General features: G+C 40.9%; 1 protein-coding gene across 1 annotated transcript in view; it reads left to right on the forward strand.

Annotated features, from left to right (window-relative positions):
* Positions 1 to 4,751: 4,751 nt before the first annotated feature.
* Positions 4,752 to 17,098, forward strand: part of SARM1 (sterile alpha and TIR motif containing 1) — a 25,565-nt gene continuing 13,218 nt past the window's right edge. Inside the window, exons 1-3 of the mRNA XM_018557134.1 lie at positions 4,752 to 4,792; positions 5,270 to 5,780; positions 14,732 to 15,350. Coding sequence (XP_018412636.1) covers positions 5,326 to 5,780; positions 14,732 to 15,350 — 1,074 coding nt within the window. The 5' untranslated portion in view covers positions 4,752 to 4,792; positions 5,270 to 5,325. The remainder of the gene's footprint in view (positions 4,793 to 5,269; positions 5,781 to 14,731; positions 15,351 to 17,098) is intronic.

Raw genomic sequence — 17,098 nt, forward strand, 5'->3', positions numbered from 1 at the left:
CCAATGAGCTCTACTCCTACTGTGGGGACAGCCCAATCATTTAAAAGTGCTGCCTACAGCATTCAATCCCACTCAAAGAAGTGTATGCACCTCTTTTTAAGTTTGCACCACAAGGCATGGTAAGAGGTCACATATGTTGTGGTGCAATGCAGCACACACACAATGGCTAGGTGCGTCGGGGTACTATTAAGAAATATCTGGCACAGCAGAACACCTAACAGCAACATATGATCTCATGCGATGCAGGTTCATGTGCAGGAATGCACACATGCCCTCATCGCAGAGATATGAATGGAGTCTTCCGCACATGAAGATGGGTTGCAATAAAATCAGGGAACATCACTTATTGCATGTTTTGCACAACACAGACTACACAGACTAAATGTGCACTGAAACATGTACTTAAAAAAAGCATTATAGCGCATGCCAAAACATAAATATGCCCGTTGCTTTTTCATTACTTCTTGTTCTGCCCTTCACAGTCCAGAAACATTTACTACTGTATGATGATGATGATGATGAGGCTGACAATACATATTTTTTTTCTACAAAGATGGAGGTATGCTGGTGAAAATGTAGTTTGTACCATAATCCTTATTAAAGTAGTACTAAAGGATAAATGTATTTTACCATAATGCATTCTCTGCATTAAGGTAAAAAACGCTCAGTACCTTCATGTTCCCTTGTCGTCTTTCCTCCCCCCCTCCCCCCCACACACACACACACACTTACCTGTGGTCAATTGCCACTTCCTCCGGGTCCAGGAAGATTGTGGCATTCCCAAAACTTCCTGGTTGTGGAGGAGGGTGCTGAGGGCAGAGAAGTGATAGGCTCCCTCTGCCTTCAGTCAAGCTTTTAGAAGGGGAGTGGTGGAGTAGGCTGGGTCGTGGCTTGCCGTGCGATGTGTGTGCCTATGCAGCTAGGTGCGGGTCACAGACGTGAATGCTAATTCACAAGAAGAATGTTCAAAAAATGTAAATATGGACTTCTTTATCTTGGAAAAAAAAAAGACAAAGGTTTAATATGACTTTAATATCAGTGAAGGAGATAGGCGGAGTCCAAAGCTGCTACCTTGCATTGCACCCCCTGAATCCCATAAGCCATTAAAAATTCAAAATATTTGCATCAAAGTGGGGATTTCAAAAGTACTTAAATCCTTAAAGTCTACATAAAGCCAATTTTTTTTTTTTAGTATTAGATAAAATATGAAAGATTGAAACCTTTATTTTTTGCTGTATTTAATTTTCACTGTTTCTGTTAGTGGGGAGATTTCCCTTCAATTCCTGTCCTGTATACACAACAGGAAATGGAAGGAAATCATTACATACGGTGAACATAATTCTCAGCTTAGAGAGCTGCCATAGGAACAGGTATGGGAGGATTGCTCACATTCTGCTCTGATGACAACTCAGACATTTTGGATTTTCTCTCACTTTCTGCCTCGGTGACAATGGTCACTAAGACAAATAGAGGTAAATCTGCCCAGCTGGGATATAGACAGCCATATAGACTTGACAAAGGGCCCATCCCTGATCTATTCAAAACTAAAATAAATACCTTTACATACATTTTAACATGGTAAAACATAATTCATTTAACTTCATTTACAGATAACTGGCTAAGAATTATACACACAAACCAATGTAGGTCATCAAATTCCTGCTGGTCAAAGGTGCAAAAGCCAAAGAACTATAGTTACGCAATGCCGAATGTAAACAAGTGAAAAAAAAACCCCCAAAAACATTGTGATCCCTGCATGTTTTTGCTTCCATAGATAAAGGTTAACATTCTGAATTATGCAAGAAGCAAATACCCTCTGTCACATAGTTTCCATTATCCTACCAGGGACTCTGAAGCTGAGTGAGTGGTGGTAACCAAGCCAAGATAATATCAGCATATATTGACCAGAGACCTTGACACCACATACTTATGCAGTTCTGCTACACAGATAACATGCCTTCATGAAAGGATACAAAACACTCCATTGTAGGGAAGATAAAGACAATTGACACATTTGGACTAATTAAATAAAAAGAAACAAAGTGCTAAGTGCACAGCGCAGTTATTCATATCAGCCAATCAGAATTCGTGTTACGTAAAATCCATCTAAACCCTCTGTTATCTTTTTCTCTCAGTGTTAAAGCGATATTAAAGTCAAAGGGTCTTTAAGCTATTTCATATGCTGAATAAACCACGCATAATGGATCCAGATAACAAAAGCTCATCGCTCTGATTCCATCTCCGACTGCACATGTGTCACCGGGTGCAGGCCAAAAGGTGCGCTCTCACCTCCCAGAAGAATCCTCCAAAATCAGCCGCACATAACCGGGGTCCATAAAATACAATTCATTCAATAAAAATCCAGAGTCCAACAGTTACACCACCAGTGCACTCTTGTGTAACACCGCCTCCTACGCCTTTCACCACCTGGGACTTATCATATGATTAAGCTCAGGTGGTAAAACGCATAAGGGCAGTGGTATGGGAGAGTGCTCTGGTGCTGTACTTGTTGGACTCTGGATTTTTATTGAATGAATCGTAATAAAGTTTGATTTTATAGACACCAGTTATGTGCGGCTGATTTTGGAGGATTCCACCTATAATAGATGCTGCTCCTTTATGTTTAAAAGTTTAAGAGTCCTGCAGAATCAGCTGGCCCCATAAGCATCAGCCCTGATATCCTGTTTTAGGGTGGCTCCTTTCCCTATAAGGATACTATTGAGCCACCCTTGTGTGTAATGGTAAGCTGCTTGCTCCACAAACACGCAGGCACAGCAAGGCAAGTCACTACCCTGCTCCCCAATACTCCATCCTCCCTTCTCCAAGCTAGTAGATGGGCAGCTGCTGGAGACTGCTCTGTCCCTTGTAATCTTGTACAGGACAGGAAGTTTAGGGAAGCTGAGCTGAGAGAGTTGGCGATAGCTGTTCTGAAACATGATGGCTGTAAGTACTTGGACAAAAAAGTAAATAAGTACTTTGCTGGGCAATGTATATTTGTTTCATCTGATTGAAAAAATGTTTGAGAGTTAATACTATTTGAACAGGTACGCTAGTAAGTTAAATGAAATACCAGAACCCTTTTTTAATGGTAAATGCGGCTGGGAAGCTGGATTTCTCCTGCATCCTGTTGACAGTGCTGAAGGGGGTGGGAAGGACTGAGCAGGACTTTTACATCCTTCACCTATGTTGCAGCAGCTAGGACACACTACAGGCTGTGGGCTGAGCGAGGCATGGCTATTCACTCATATATGTTGCCATAAACAGTGGCACCATATATGTAGCTGCAGCAGAAGCAAGAGCGACAACGCAGAAGTGATTTCACTGCAGAAGAAAGAAGGTTGTCACCCTATCAGGTGGAGTGACATCACTTCACTTGTCATCCATTGCTTAATTCCCCTAACCCCATAGGAGGTCTTTCAAACCTCCATCCGGACCTGTCAGTAGGGCAGGGGTGGTCAACTCTGGCCCTCCAGCTGTTGTAGAATTACAAGTCCCATGAGGCATCGCAAGACTGACACTTACAGGCATGACTCCCAGACGCAGAGGCATATTGAGATTTGTATTTAAAGCACAGTTGGAGGGCTGGAATTGCCCACCCCTGGATTAGGGGAAGAGTTTGCATGAGCCTGTGCATGGCACAGACGATCCACTGATCATGGGTACAAAGGTTTGCAGACTCCAATGAAAAAAATTTCAGAAATGCACATCTTTCATCAATGTGGGTACATGTATTTTTTATTATGCCTTTAAGTAGAATGATTCTTTAAGAGTCATATAATATGCAATAAAGTGCAAAGCTCTTTACAAATGATAAAAGGTTCTGCAAAAGTATAAAGTTATAAAGCCATGCAAAGTATTTTATCTGAAAGGAATCTATTCTTACAGTTTATCAAATAATACATATGATATCACATATCTACAATAGGTAAGGCTTCATACCTGGTAAACAATTGTGTTTTTTACATGATAGAAATCAACAGCACAATGACTTGGCAGTCTTTAAATAGCAGCACAGGAATCCGATATACTAATATACTTGAGGGCACATCCTTAGCAGAATATCCAAATCAAAATACAGTCTGTGCAGTATAGAAAACAGGAAGAATGTTGCTCTGCGCAGTTAGTTTAATTTTAAAAATAATGTGTAAGATGATGACAAACTACTTCCATGTTCCATTCCACACCCATTTCCATAGGTTACGTCCTAGGAACAATCACTTGCAGCACTATAAACACAGTATCAGTACATAACAAGGCTCTGAAGTGTCTAATCAATAGCCAGGGCACTCTTCATTGTTTAAACTGTAGTCTATAGGTAAGTCGTTAGAAGACCCAGGAGGATGTCCCTGTGATCTCTTTGTTCTTATGTATTCACATCTCGGAAAACAACACCAAGTCTGGGCTGTCTCATAATCTGCAGCATGCACCCATTGCATGGCTGATTGGATGAGACCAGAGCATCATCCCCACTCCTCCCTACTCTACTGTATAGCTGTAGCTGAAAAAAGCAGAAGAGGATGTTGTCACCATAGAAACAGAATCTGACTGTTGCCAAGAGGCTGAGCAGAAGATCTGTGACGTCACTCTGCGGCTGTCCATCTCTGCGAGATGCTGGGAACACAGAGAGAGACAGTTGCAGAAGGAGGCAGAGGAGACCCCAAGGCTGCATCACCAGACACAAAGCTGGCTAGGAGCCCTTTAAATGATATTGATATGATATTTAATGATAATGATATTTAAATGATAACATTTTATTCAAGACGACAATGCTTTTATGAAACTGCAGTATTAGGTGAGACTGGGCCTGTCTACCTATAAGTGTTTAACTGCATGATGTTATCCTACAGACATTTAGAAATGAAAGCCGAGAAATGTGCCTAGCAAGTTTATTTTAGTCTGTTCTTGTTTCCAGGTTTGGTAAGCACTTGACGTTTCGAGCATTCTTATTCATAATCTGATATGGATTGCTTGTAACATCAGTTTTCTTTGATGTTCTTGCATCCGCAACTCTAAAAGTTAGCATTATTGCATGCACTGACCCTTTCTACTGTATTTGACTATTTGTTTCATCTGTCATGACAAGGCATATTTGTGCCATTGTAATTAGATTTTATTGTACCTAATCGCCTCGCATGTATCAGCGTATTTGCTTTTTACACATGACGTTTTTTCAGTGACATATTGCAGATCTAATTATTGCATGTTCATGTCTCTGTTGTTGGTTATTGTTAGATGGTAATGACCCATCTGCATTGGTGTTTTGTTGTAGGCTGGATACATTGTTAAAAATAGCTCTATGACTTCAGCAATGCTCTAGGAAGATCCATGGTTCTCACCCTCCTCATCTCAGCCTATAAACTCTGCAGGTATTTCAACATGTTTAACCACGAGCGTCTTATTGTGCCTGGATATGTAAACAACATGTGCTGGTGGCAGACCTCCGGGGGTACAAGCAAAAGCCATGAGGTGTCTCCAGGAGCCACTGTAGATGTGCAGATTGCTTTGGACAGGGTCCTTCCTGACCTGCATGTGGCCATTTCTAACCTAAAGCAAGCCATGTGTGAAAAGAGCATTTGTGACACCATCACAGAGATTTTCCAAATGGTGGAAGAGGCATGGGTGATACCAGCAGTGGGAAGAGAGGTCGCCCAGGGCTTGTGTGAAACGATCAGACTGGAGGGCGCACTAGACCTGCTTCTGGGCTTTCTCCAATCAACAGAGAAGGAGGTGCAGTACAAGGCATGTCAGCTCCTGGAGCAAATCCTGGTGGCGGAAAATAGGTAAATACTTCTAATTACTCTACAGCACACTGAAGTTGACTGAACATCACATTGTATAGATGGAGCGACACAATCTAAGGGAGTTATAATGAGTTAAACAGTCACAGTAATTTACAAATTGAGTTATAACACAATTTGGACATGAGATACTGTATATCCAGTTCAATTCCCATTTTACAAAGAGCAATAACAGAGCCTGAGCACATGATAATATGTTTAAAATAAAACATAATATACATATTTTACATTTTGTTTAGAATTTGAGACTTTTTAACACCACTTTGTAAAAATTAGATTCAGAAGGAACACCAAATTTCTGACAAGCCTACACAAAAAGGTACTAATAGTATTTAAGCAAAACATGAAACCACCTAGTCAATATAATTATAAAGTGTGTGTTTTTCCCATTACCTACAAAGCTGATTAGCAAAAGAAAAAGCAAGTCTCTGTTTTACACCCAACGGACATCATCATGTGCCTAGCTGCTACAAGAATCTGTTATGCTCAGCAGATTGTTGTTTTAAGGATGTGTGTATAGTATAAATTATTAATTATGAGATTATGTTACACTGTGCTGGTTCACATCAAGGCTGATAAGACATAAAAAAGACAAGAAAACAATCTAACCCTAAATAATAATTATAATAAAAGAAGAGAGCTATTTACCAACAAAGCAAGGATTCGGGGGTAATCTTCATTACCAGACCCACGGTGGGTAGTAAAACTTCAGTTCAGAATCAGGGGAATTCAGGACTTCTAGTTTATCAGCGATTATATTTTCAGCTTTGACATGGAGAGGGGAGAGCACCTATAAAGCTTCATGACCCTTCAAGCTCATTGTTTAAGTAAATTCCACTAGCAAAATCAACTATAAGAATTTATTTGCCACATCCCCACTTCACCAAATTTAGGGAATTATTGAAATAGCTTATGTGGTCAGAGCTGGATGAATGTGAAGTACTTTTTTAAAGTGGACCTGTCACCCATGCTCAGTGAAGGCTGCCAGTGTATGGGCTTGTCATTTAGAGAAAGTAGCCGATCACAAAGATCTTCATGCAATGGTCACATCACTGAGAACAAGGAATGAATGTGTTGAATATTGTTTTAGCACACAAAATCAATGCAGTGTCAGTGTGCATGCTTAGGAAGTGCACTTATATTTATCTAATGTCAAGGCTTAGCATAATAAATTATTTCCAGGCAGTTTTTAGTGTAAAATATCTGTAAGGCGATAATAACTTATGAATAATGAAAGATTTATTGTCAGATGTAACTTAAAATGAGAAAGATGCAAACTTGTAATTACTGATCTTGCTGTTTAATTTTGAAGCCTGAACTAAGGTTCTTGGGGCCTTGAAATTTCTTTGTGACCATAGTTAATGACTTCACATACAAGTGTAGTTATGGACATTTTTCCTCCATAAGGTAAACAGAAAAATTGGTGTAACTCATAGCAACCCATCTTTTATTCTTATAGCACAGCTCAGTAAATAAAAAGGCCTTTATAAATATATTAAGAATATATTTCTATAAATGTATCTCATGACGCATTTCTGCAGCATATGACCAGGGTGTGATTTATGCTACCGTCTAGGGTAGAATGACTGTTTGGGGCGGCACAGTCGCCAACACATTATTTTCCTGACAGCAACACATTGCCATGTGTAATGTACTTAATGTTCACCCACTTTTGCACTATTCATCAAGACATTGGTTCAGAGTGCACCAATGTAGACTAGTCTCTCTTGGCCTCTCTACCCTAGCCGGTCACATACCTGTATGAGGGGGCTAAGAAGACAAGGGTAGCCTTGTGCGTGAATACCATCAGAGCACCCCTGGAAGCAGAGACAGGACCTGCAAGGTGAAAAAAAGGCACAAGTGCCTAGGTGCAGGGAGCATTGATATCAGATGTACAAGGGCACAACCGTCACTGCACCAACGATACACCAAGTTCAGGTAGGAGCAGAGTCAGGTCACAGGCCTGGGTCGTTAACAGAAGAGCAGCGAGGCACCAAATCATAAGTAGAATCAGGGTCAGAGACAAGCCAAGATCAGCAACATGCAGGCAACAAGGTTCAATGTTGGTGAGCAGAATCTTTGTCAAAAGTTCAGACCAAGGTTTGTAACAGAGGTAAACAGCAATCATAAGCAGACAAGGGAAATCCAAAAGCAGGTCAACAGAAGCCGGGTCAGCAACAAAGGTCAGGCACAGGTTCAGGATCAGAGATCACAGGCCACAGGAGTACATACCGGAAGACAATTCAGCAGTGAGATTATGCAGAACTCGGGGTTAAATACTCTGCTTGGTGCCAATGTCAGTAGAAGTGCAAGTACATGTTCAAGCATCTGCTATGATGTGTGTACACTAATGCATGTGTTTGCTAACCTGTGTGTGCAACCTTGGTTGTCTTTGTAAGCCTCTATGCACAGAGACATGTGCACACTTATGTGAATGCTTATGAAATGTGGATGAATCTGAGGGCTAAAATGTTCCTGACACAGCCAATCAACTATGGTAGGAGGCAAGCATATACGTTTGGCCATGCATGTGGACCTTTCCCAGTTTTTTACTGCAAAAGTCCAACAGACCTAGTATACTTAATTTTTTACAGTAAACTTGATATGAAAGAAATATAGTAGCTGCCATTGCTAAGCTATTTTTAAAATGTGAGCTGTCTAGCAGTAATGCTGACTCACTGGCTTTTATACATTCTGAGTCACTTACTGGAACAAACATACAGATTGTCAGAGAAAATTAAGAATTCCTTATTCGCATTTTGGTTCTAGGTCAGTGACTCAAAGTACTAAAGCAAGACAGGATGACAGCCAGCCAACAAGCATTTTTAGAAAAAGATTATCAGTGACAGATTTTATGTTATTCTTATGAGAGCTTCCCTTCAAAGTGAAACTGTACTCTCTTCTTGAAATGCATTATCCGCAAGCTCCCTCCCCTGCGCCAATATCTTCTCCTAGACTTTTTCCTGGTTCAGGATCTTTGGCCATTTTGATTGGCCGTGCTTAGATGATCTAACTATTGTGCATGTCCGGGAGTTCATTAATCTTAGCAAATGCCAAAATTGTACACTGAGCTGCGCATGTAACTTTAATCCTTACACTAACCCTTCCTATAACCCTAATCCTCCTCACTGCAACTCCCTTTAAACCTGACCCTAACAATAACCCTTCTTGTAACCCTTGTATTTTGTGTTTTGCATTTGCAACAAGTAAGTGAACACATAGACGTACTGGATTTGCTTTGGAGTGCCGGTGTCCATCCTTTACTTACACTTTCACGGAAGCCACCCGTTGACACCTGCTGCACCCACTTCTTATCTCATGGAGCAGCGGTTCTGAGTGTGATGGGTACACAGACTGTATCTTGTAATTTAAACCTCACACTAATCCACCTTGTAACCCCACACCACCCTTTCCTATAACCCTAACCCTCATCCTAATTCCAACAGTAATCCTCCCTGTAACTCTTACCCTCACAATGATCCCCTTCTTGAAACCCCTACACTAACCCTTTCTGTAACCCTAAACCTAACATTAACCCTTCCTGTAGCCTAAACCCTCACATAACATTTCCCTCTAACCCTAACCCTTCTTGTATACCTCACACTAACCCTCCCGATAACCACTCTCATGTAACTCTTACACCAGCTCTTCCTGTAACCCTAACTCACATACTAACCCTTCCTGTAATCTTTACACATCTCTACCTGCAACCCTAACTCTCACACTAACCCTTCATGTAACACTTACACCAGCTCTTCCTGTAACCCCAACTCTAACAATAACCCTTCATGTAACCCTTATACCAACTCTTCCTGAAACTCTCACACTAACCCTTCATGTAACACTAACTCTTCCTGTACCCTATCCCTTCATGTAACCCTTACAGTAATCTTTTCTGTAACCCTAGTCCTCCCAATAACCTCTAAACATCACACTAACGCTCCCTATAACCATCACATTAACCCTACATGTAATGCTAATAGTAACCATTTCTGTGTAAACCAAACCCCTTCCTGCACTAAAGGATACCAATGTCTATTTCCTAGAGTCTACTGCTTCCTACCTTTGCTGTACAAATCTGTACTAATGAGCACACAAAGCTGACCAATCCTGATAAAGCTGAGGTTACAGACAGCTGGAATATTTAGGTTTGGCCTTGTGTTAGTGTACAGCCTCAATTTTAACCAGCTGGATTACCTCATGTATGCGGATAACGTGCTGTCTGAATCTGAGCCCAGTTTGTTTTACAGTCATTTCCCTGCTATACTGAGTCTACAAATGGGCAGATTTAGAATCTCAGCACTTTCCTTCATGCGGTCAAAACATTTTCAATGTCCTCCAAAGCAGATATTACCGCACAAAGCACCATTTCAGACTAGGGCACTACACTGCTGTAATTTCCATCACTTGAATAGAGGTTAATGCGCTATGTTAGTGCTTGAGAGGTTTCTTCAGTTCCCAAAGATGATTCTCAGGATTGACATATTTACGTATTAAATGTTTATTACGTTTTTCTACACATAAACAAATAGACAAGGGCATTTTTGTTGACATACAAACAGGTGATGTAATCATAAAACTCGACAGAAGTCGTATATTGTAGTAAAAAGTTCTACCAGACAGACAAGGTAGTGTTTGGAGGTGTAAAAGCATCTTATTAATTATTTTGCTACCACAGTGCTTGGGCAGGCTTTTAATCCATTGACCCTTTGTTGGGACAGGCAGTGTTCATATCTTCTGTACAAATTATAATTAAATGAGCAAGCGCAGTACAGACAGGGTTAATAAAAACCCTCACAGCCCTCCTAACATTACAAAGAAGAAGCAAGTAGAAATGTTAACCCTTAAGAAGCCAAGAAACCCTATCCCAAGTAAAAGCAATTTAAACTGCAAGAAGAATTTGTTAAATATGTTTTTAGCTTATGCTGTGTGAATGGGGACATGTAACAAGTATAAAATAGTTGTTCCAATTTGGGGTCGAAAATGGAAATATACTTTAAAGACTAGTTGGACCTTCTCCTTTTATTACTGTAATGCAGTCAGGCTGCCTATACAGTATACTATATGCTTATTTTTTTTTTAAATACTTTACGTGCTGCAGTAAAGGGAACAATTTACATGTTGCAGCAATCAGTGAAGTGTAATCACTTCTTTCACACACAACACAGAGGCCCAGATCTTCTGCTATCTGACCCCCCTCCCCAACGCGCACACACCTCCTTCTTCCCCAACCCACAGTGCTGAAATAACAGTGTTCATGCAATTTACAAATCTCATTGGACACAGCTAAAAATAACTGTCACTTTTTAAAAAATAAGGCATTTTCTGCTGATTTTTTTTATTTGTGTGAATTAAGCCTACCCATTGTGTGTACTTTGGTCACAATGCAAATAACAAAAAGCAGCAGGAATAAACATATAACTGACCATATGTTCCACAAGGATAAATTCTAGACAATATGTATGTTTAAATACATAATTTACATTATATGCTGAATGCAGGGACAGCAAGTATAGATGGTGCATTGCTGACTTCTCCTGGCTCTTGTCACTGGCTCTTGTACTAATCTAAAAGCTTCAGGGCATCAGTCCCCAGAGATATAAGAATCCCCAGAGAGCGTACCAGGTGATTCAAACACCCCTTCCGAAACGTAAGGTTTCATTGTTGTTAATCATTTTTCAATGCATTTTACATTGTGACAACCACCTAAAAAAAATCTTATTTGTACTAAAAGCAAAGTAAATAGAGCTCAGGATATGCAAACACAGTTTATTATGGCGTAACCTGCAGTATTGATTTGTTATTGTATCTTGGGATGGAGCATGTTCAAAGGTACAATGTGTACTAGGCTTTCAGACAGACAGACTCACTTCCTCCTCAATGACAGTGAAAGTGTATATTCCAAAGTGCTGCCGGGCTACCCGATATCTCTTAACAACAGGCTTATTTTAGAAGTAATGAAGGGATTATTTTTTGTTTTCCTCTTCTCAACATTATCTCTGTATTTATCATCTTGGTAGAACTCTCTGTGCTCAGCTCCTGAAAAGTTCACAGCAGGTTATTTTGTTGTATGTGCTCTTTTCACAAAGTCTTGTCTGAAGATGAAAATATTTTAACCCCCCCCCCCCCCTTTCCCAGGGGATCCAATGCACATTTCACTGGGTCCAATTCAAATCTATTCAGGGGCTTTCAAATTAAATGCATTTAAATTTCTGTCAGTGCTGTCTGTAGCTCCACCCCAAGCTGAGGCATTTTTACAATATGGAGGAGTTATAGCCCTCTGCCTCCACTGCCACCAACTTTGAGCATAAAATAATTTGAATCCAGATAAGATTCTTACTTTTGTTTTATAAAAAAAAGTATAAGTAAATTTAAAAAATCTAAATATAAACTGACTGACAGGAGGAATGTGCAGGGGAGGGGGCAGGCACAGGTGGCTCTGCCTCTAGATAGGCACGGCAGATCCCGCTGTCACTCACACAGCTGGGTGGATCTCAACAGTGAGACAGCAGAGGAGGAGGTGGGGCCTTCCAGCGACCGTGGAGATGGCGGACAGCAGATCGGGGCTGACAGGTAAGAGGTGTGCAGGGGTGTGGCCAGCCCACCTGAGATGCTGCAGAGCCCACCATAGAGAGTCTATGGTTGGCTGTGCAGGGTCACTCTCAGGTGGGCTGTTTGGGATCTCAGGTGGGCTCTACAAGGGGCGTATCTAGAAATCACAGGGCCCCATACAAAATTTAGCTATGGGGCCCTGTGATTTCTAGTTACGCCCCCGACTATGGGATAAAAAGGTTACCCCATAGTTCTCTTTTAATACTATTCCTAATATATACTCTCAAAATTATTTCTCTTAATTATTTTCCCCAAGTACAGGGACCCCAAATGTGTATGTTATGATAAATATGTTATCACTGTATGGTCAGTAAACAAGTATGTATATTTTATAAAACAAATGATCTCTGCCTTTTCTTTACTGTGCTCTGAGATTTTTAATCGCAGGTCCAAGCCAGCGTAAACAGTGATTTGTTTACATTTAGCTTGTCTCAAGTCCCGAATGAGAAAAATCACTTGATTTCTCCATCCGCCCTAAAGAGCGTTAATGGAGGAATCTTTCCTACTATCTATTGTATTTTGACAGCCAACAGCAACGGCTACCCAAACAGTGACTGCATCCCATTTACTGCAGACACTGTTCAGCTGACAATTTTTGACCTGTCTCTAATGACAAAAGTATTGGCAGGGATCCTCACAGATTGAATTTTGGCGGATTCATCAGTTAATGGCCGAAATTCAATCCGTGAATGGCTAGCTTGATAGTGAGGAAGAACAAGGAAGGCATCAGCTCCGCATACCTATACGATTCAATGGAACTAAATTATTAAAGTGTTAAGTGAGCTCAAAAGTGCTGAGCAGTGAAGTGAGAGGCTGTGACCTAAGCATGCTACACATATGTATGCCAGATTTACATCTGTGGATTGCAGTAATGCACAGTAAAGCACGTGTTTTACCATGTGTTACCACAACACGCAGCAACCCATGAACCATGGTTCATTCATTCATTGGAATGTCACCCCAATGCACATCATTAACGTACCATCTGTGCATCATGGTGTGCTGGAAAAAATTTATGTGGGTTAGAATTTATGTGCTGCCTTACCACAACACATGTTAACACGAGACAGACACAGGGCCATCCCTATAATGAGGCAGCCTGAAGCGGATGCCTCATTGGGGGAAAGCCGGGTGGTGGGGGATCAGCAGGAGGCAGCAACAGCATTCCAGGTTATGGCGCTCTGTCTGGCATCCCGCCCAGTGGAACGCCAGACAGAGTGTGGTTCAGCACCCCCCACAACCCCCTCAGGAGGCGAATACCATAGGAACAGCCCTGGATAGACATAATGATATACAGTGTAAGCTAAACAAATAGAAAGTCTCCTGCAGGCGGTTGGGTGATTTAAGTGAACACAGGTTTATTTCACTGCATTTTACCTACTTTGGTATAACAAAACCAATGTCTTAACCTCCAGGAGCCAGATGATCATTTCTATGCTGCAATGGACTCATATAATAGACTGATCTCCAACACCGAACAGGCAGCCCTTGTTTAGCTAAGCCCAACTGATCCCCTATTCCAGGTGATTGCAGCCAGTTGTGAAAACTAGGATACACATCTGGAAGGTTCTTGTAGTCCCTATTGTTCTCAAAGTCTGGAGACATGTGCTGTCAATACTGTAGCTAATTCAGGAACTGTCTGCTTCTAACAGCTTGTGATCTCCAGCAATTGCATGGATGCATTATAAAATGGAAATAATCAGTTATAGCTCCTAGCTGTGAATACGCTGAATCAAACAGTTCTGTTTGTCTGTACTTAAAGTGCAGACACAGACTATCTGAACACAAACAGAGCAATGTTTACACTAAACTTGATCTCAGATTGTAACTCACAAAGCACATCAAACAACAACAGAGGTAATAGGTTATCTTTACAAAATTGCTTGGTATCCCCAGATATACAGTATTACAAAACCCAATGGGGGAATTTATCAAAACTGGAGCAGACAAAATCTGAAGCAGATTTGTACTGCAACCAATCAGCTTCTCTCTCATTTTTAAATCTTTCCTGAGCAAACTGAAGAGAGATACCGATTGGTTGCCATGGGCAACTGCTCCAGATTCTGTTTGCTCCAGTCTTGGTAAATTCCCCCAGTGTGTTTTAAAAGTATAGATATCCTTCAACTATCTTTGAATATCATGTTATATTTGAAAATTGAGTTTGTTATTAGTAGGGAGTGAGCACAGTTGATCCATAATGTTTGCATATTGTATTTGGATAGACTAACTAATTACTATATATTGGGTGAACATAATATGATTAACCTATCAGCACTGTTTTTATCTGTGATATCCCCTGATAAATTGCTTTTAATCTACAGGGATCGAGTTGCTCGTGTAGGCCTGGGAGTGATCTTAAACATTGCAAAAGATAGAGATGACCCAAAACTTGCTAGAAGTCTCTCAGGCGTCCTAGAGCACATGTTCAAACATTCTGAAGAGACCTGCAAACAGCTGATATGCGATGGTGGTCTTGACACAATCCTTTTCTGGTGTCGCTGGACAGACCCGATCATTCTGAGGCACTGTGCCATGGCCCTGGCCTACTGTGCCATGTATGGAGGACCTTCCAACCAGCGCCTGATGATTGAGAAGAAAGCGGCTGAGTGGTTATTTCCACTGGTATTTTCCAAAGAAGATGACCAGATTCGATTTCATGCTTGCCTTGCAATCACCGTATTGGCAACTAACAAAGAGATTGAAAAGGAAGTGGAAAGATCAGGTACCCTGGAACTGGTTGAACCCTTTATCTCTTCTTTGGACCCTCAGGAATATGCACGTTCTCTTTTAAACAACAGTGACAACACACAGGGAAGGACAGCTGGTGACCTCCAACGGCTTGTGCCGCTGCTGGATAGTTCACGGTTAGAAGCACAGTGTATTGCAGTTTTCTATTTGTGTGTAGAAGCCGCCATCAAGTCCCAACACAAGAATACAAAGGTGAAGTTAAATGCTGTCTTTACTATTGACCATTAATCCATTCCCAGTTTTTATATCATGACATGCTCAATGCTAAACCAACATTCATAAAACAAAATGCATTAGTGCTGGTATATCTCCAATACATTCTTAGCACCTATTATGTACTACTTAGTTATAGAGAGCATCTTTCCTAATTAAGCCCATTAGAGAGAGGTCATTGACTGGATTGGACACTGGCTTTTTCTGTCTGCAGTTTTGTGCTACATATTGGATAGGCCAGTGTCCTGTATAGATTCTGGCTCTTTCTAAAGGAAAGGTGTATGGAGGGACGCTACACGCTACAAGATGTATACCAAGAAATTAACTTTTCCCATGTTAAGTAATGCACATGCATGTATTCCTGTGCCAAGCTCTGTCATATATACTGCAGTCATACATTTGTTATGAACAATGCCAAAGCAGACAGCTACAGGCCTACAACCCCCATGCTTCAGAACAGGAGAAATGGAAAGCAAATTTGTAAAGCATGTAGTTGTTTGATTCAAAGTAGTGAAAAGCAGTGGTATGGTAGGGTAAGGCGATACTGCTGCTTTATAAATTGGCTCCATAGTATAGTAAGCATACATTCTGAAAGTCATCAACATATTAGGTGATGCGTTACATACTGGCCCATGTACAGGGTTCCTTTAAAGTGAACTTGTGTTTTGCTCATATAGGGCAAAGCAACTGGTTCACTATATTGCTTCCCTTCCCAGCACCACGTTCCCTACCTTCACTCTCTGCCTGGTAAATCTAGGTAAAAGGAAGCAAGTGACTCAATCCTCTTCCTCCCACCTGATGATTGGCTGCTTAGGCACCCAGAGCTGTTACAAAGATTCAGTTTACTACCAAAATAGTCTAGGGAAGTGATAGCTTCAATGTTTTCTTTAAAGCAATACACACAGTTATTGTTGAAAAGCGCAAGTTTAATGGCCTTTTTTGATGGGCTTCTGAGATCATTCAAAGTTCAATAGCAGGTGCATTTGACCTGCAGTTGGCCTACTTCTGACCTGCATTTGACCTACTGCAATGTACTGAAAGACCTGTAAAGGAATGCAAAACCTGCCTGAAGTGGACAAAAGCCCATGGACTCAGGCCATCAATCCCATCGCTTGCTACTGTGTAGGGCAATACAGTCAGCTGTTAGGGAAGACACTAATAAAGAAAGCCTGTAGTCTAGTGAAATCACTTAGTGCCTTCTAATTCATTCATTGATTGCATTCTCTTAAATGTTGTACCATCCAACACTGTGGCTTAATCTGTTGACTAAGCCAAACCAAATGCTTACATAGTAATTCAGTCTGTCTAGTAACGCTGGGAAATGAAAGTCCAACAAATACAGTACCTGCCGTGTTCCCTGCTTGATGACTTATTTTATATTAAACTAAAAATCCTGAAAGTCGCCAACACACATTAGATGTGTTTCATGTGCTGTCATCTGCTTAATAGTGCAGAGGGCTGTTGTAAGGCACAAATTATCTAGGGGGGGGGGGGGGGGGGGGGCAAGAAAACATTTCAGGAATACAAATGTAAACATCCTAGTTACCTGTTTTTTATTCTTTTGTGGATACACCATCTAAGGAATAACAATTCATTACAATCGTGGAAAGCCTATAGTAAAATGTTGCTCCTGTGTATTTATGACCAGCCCGACATGTACAATCTTGTACAGCACTTTCAGCTGTGTGTAGCCTTGGCTTGACCTATCGAGGTTTATCTCCATAAAA

Source organism: Nanorana parkeri, unplaced genomic scaffold (assembly GCF_000935625.1).
Source record: "Nanorana parkeri isolate BGI_ZX_2015 unplaced genomic scaffold, ASM93562v1 scaffold269, whole genome shotgun sequence".
Taxonomy (NCBI): Eukaryota; Metazoa; Chordata; class Amphibia; order Anura; family Dicroglossidae; genus Nanorana; species Nanorana parkeri.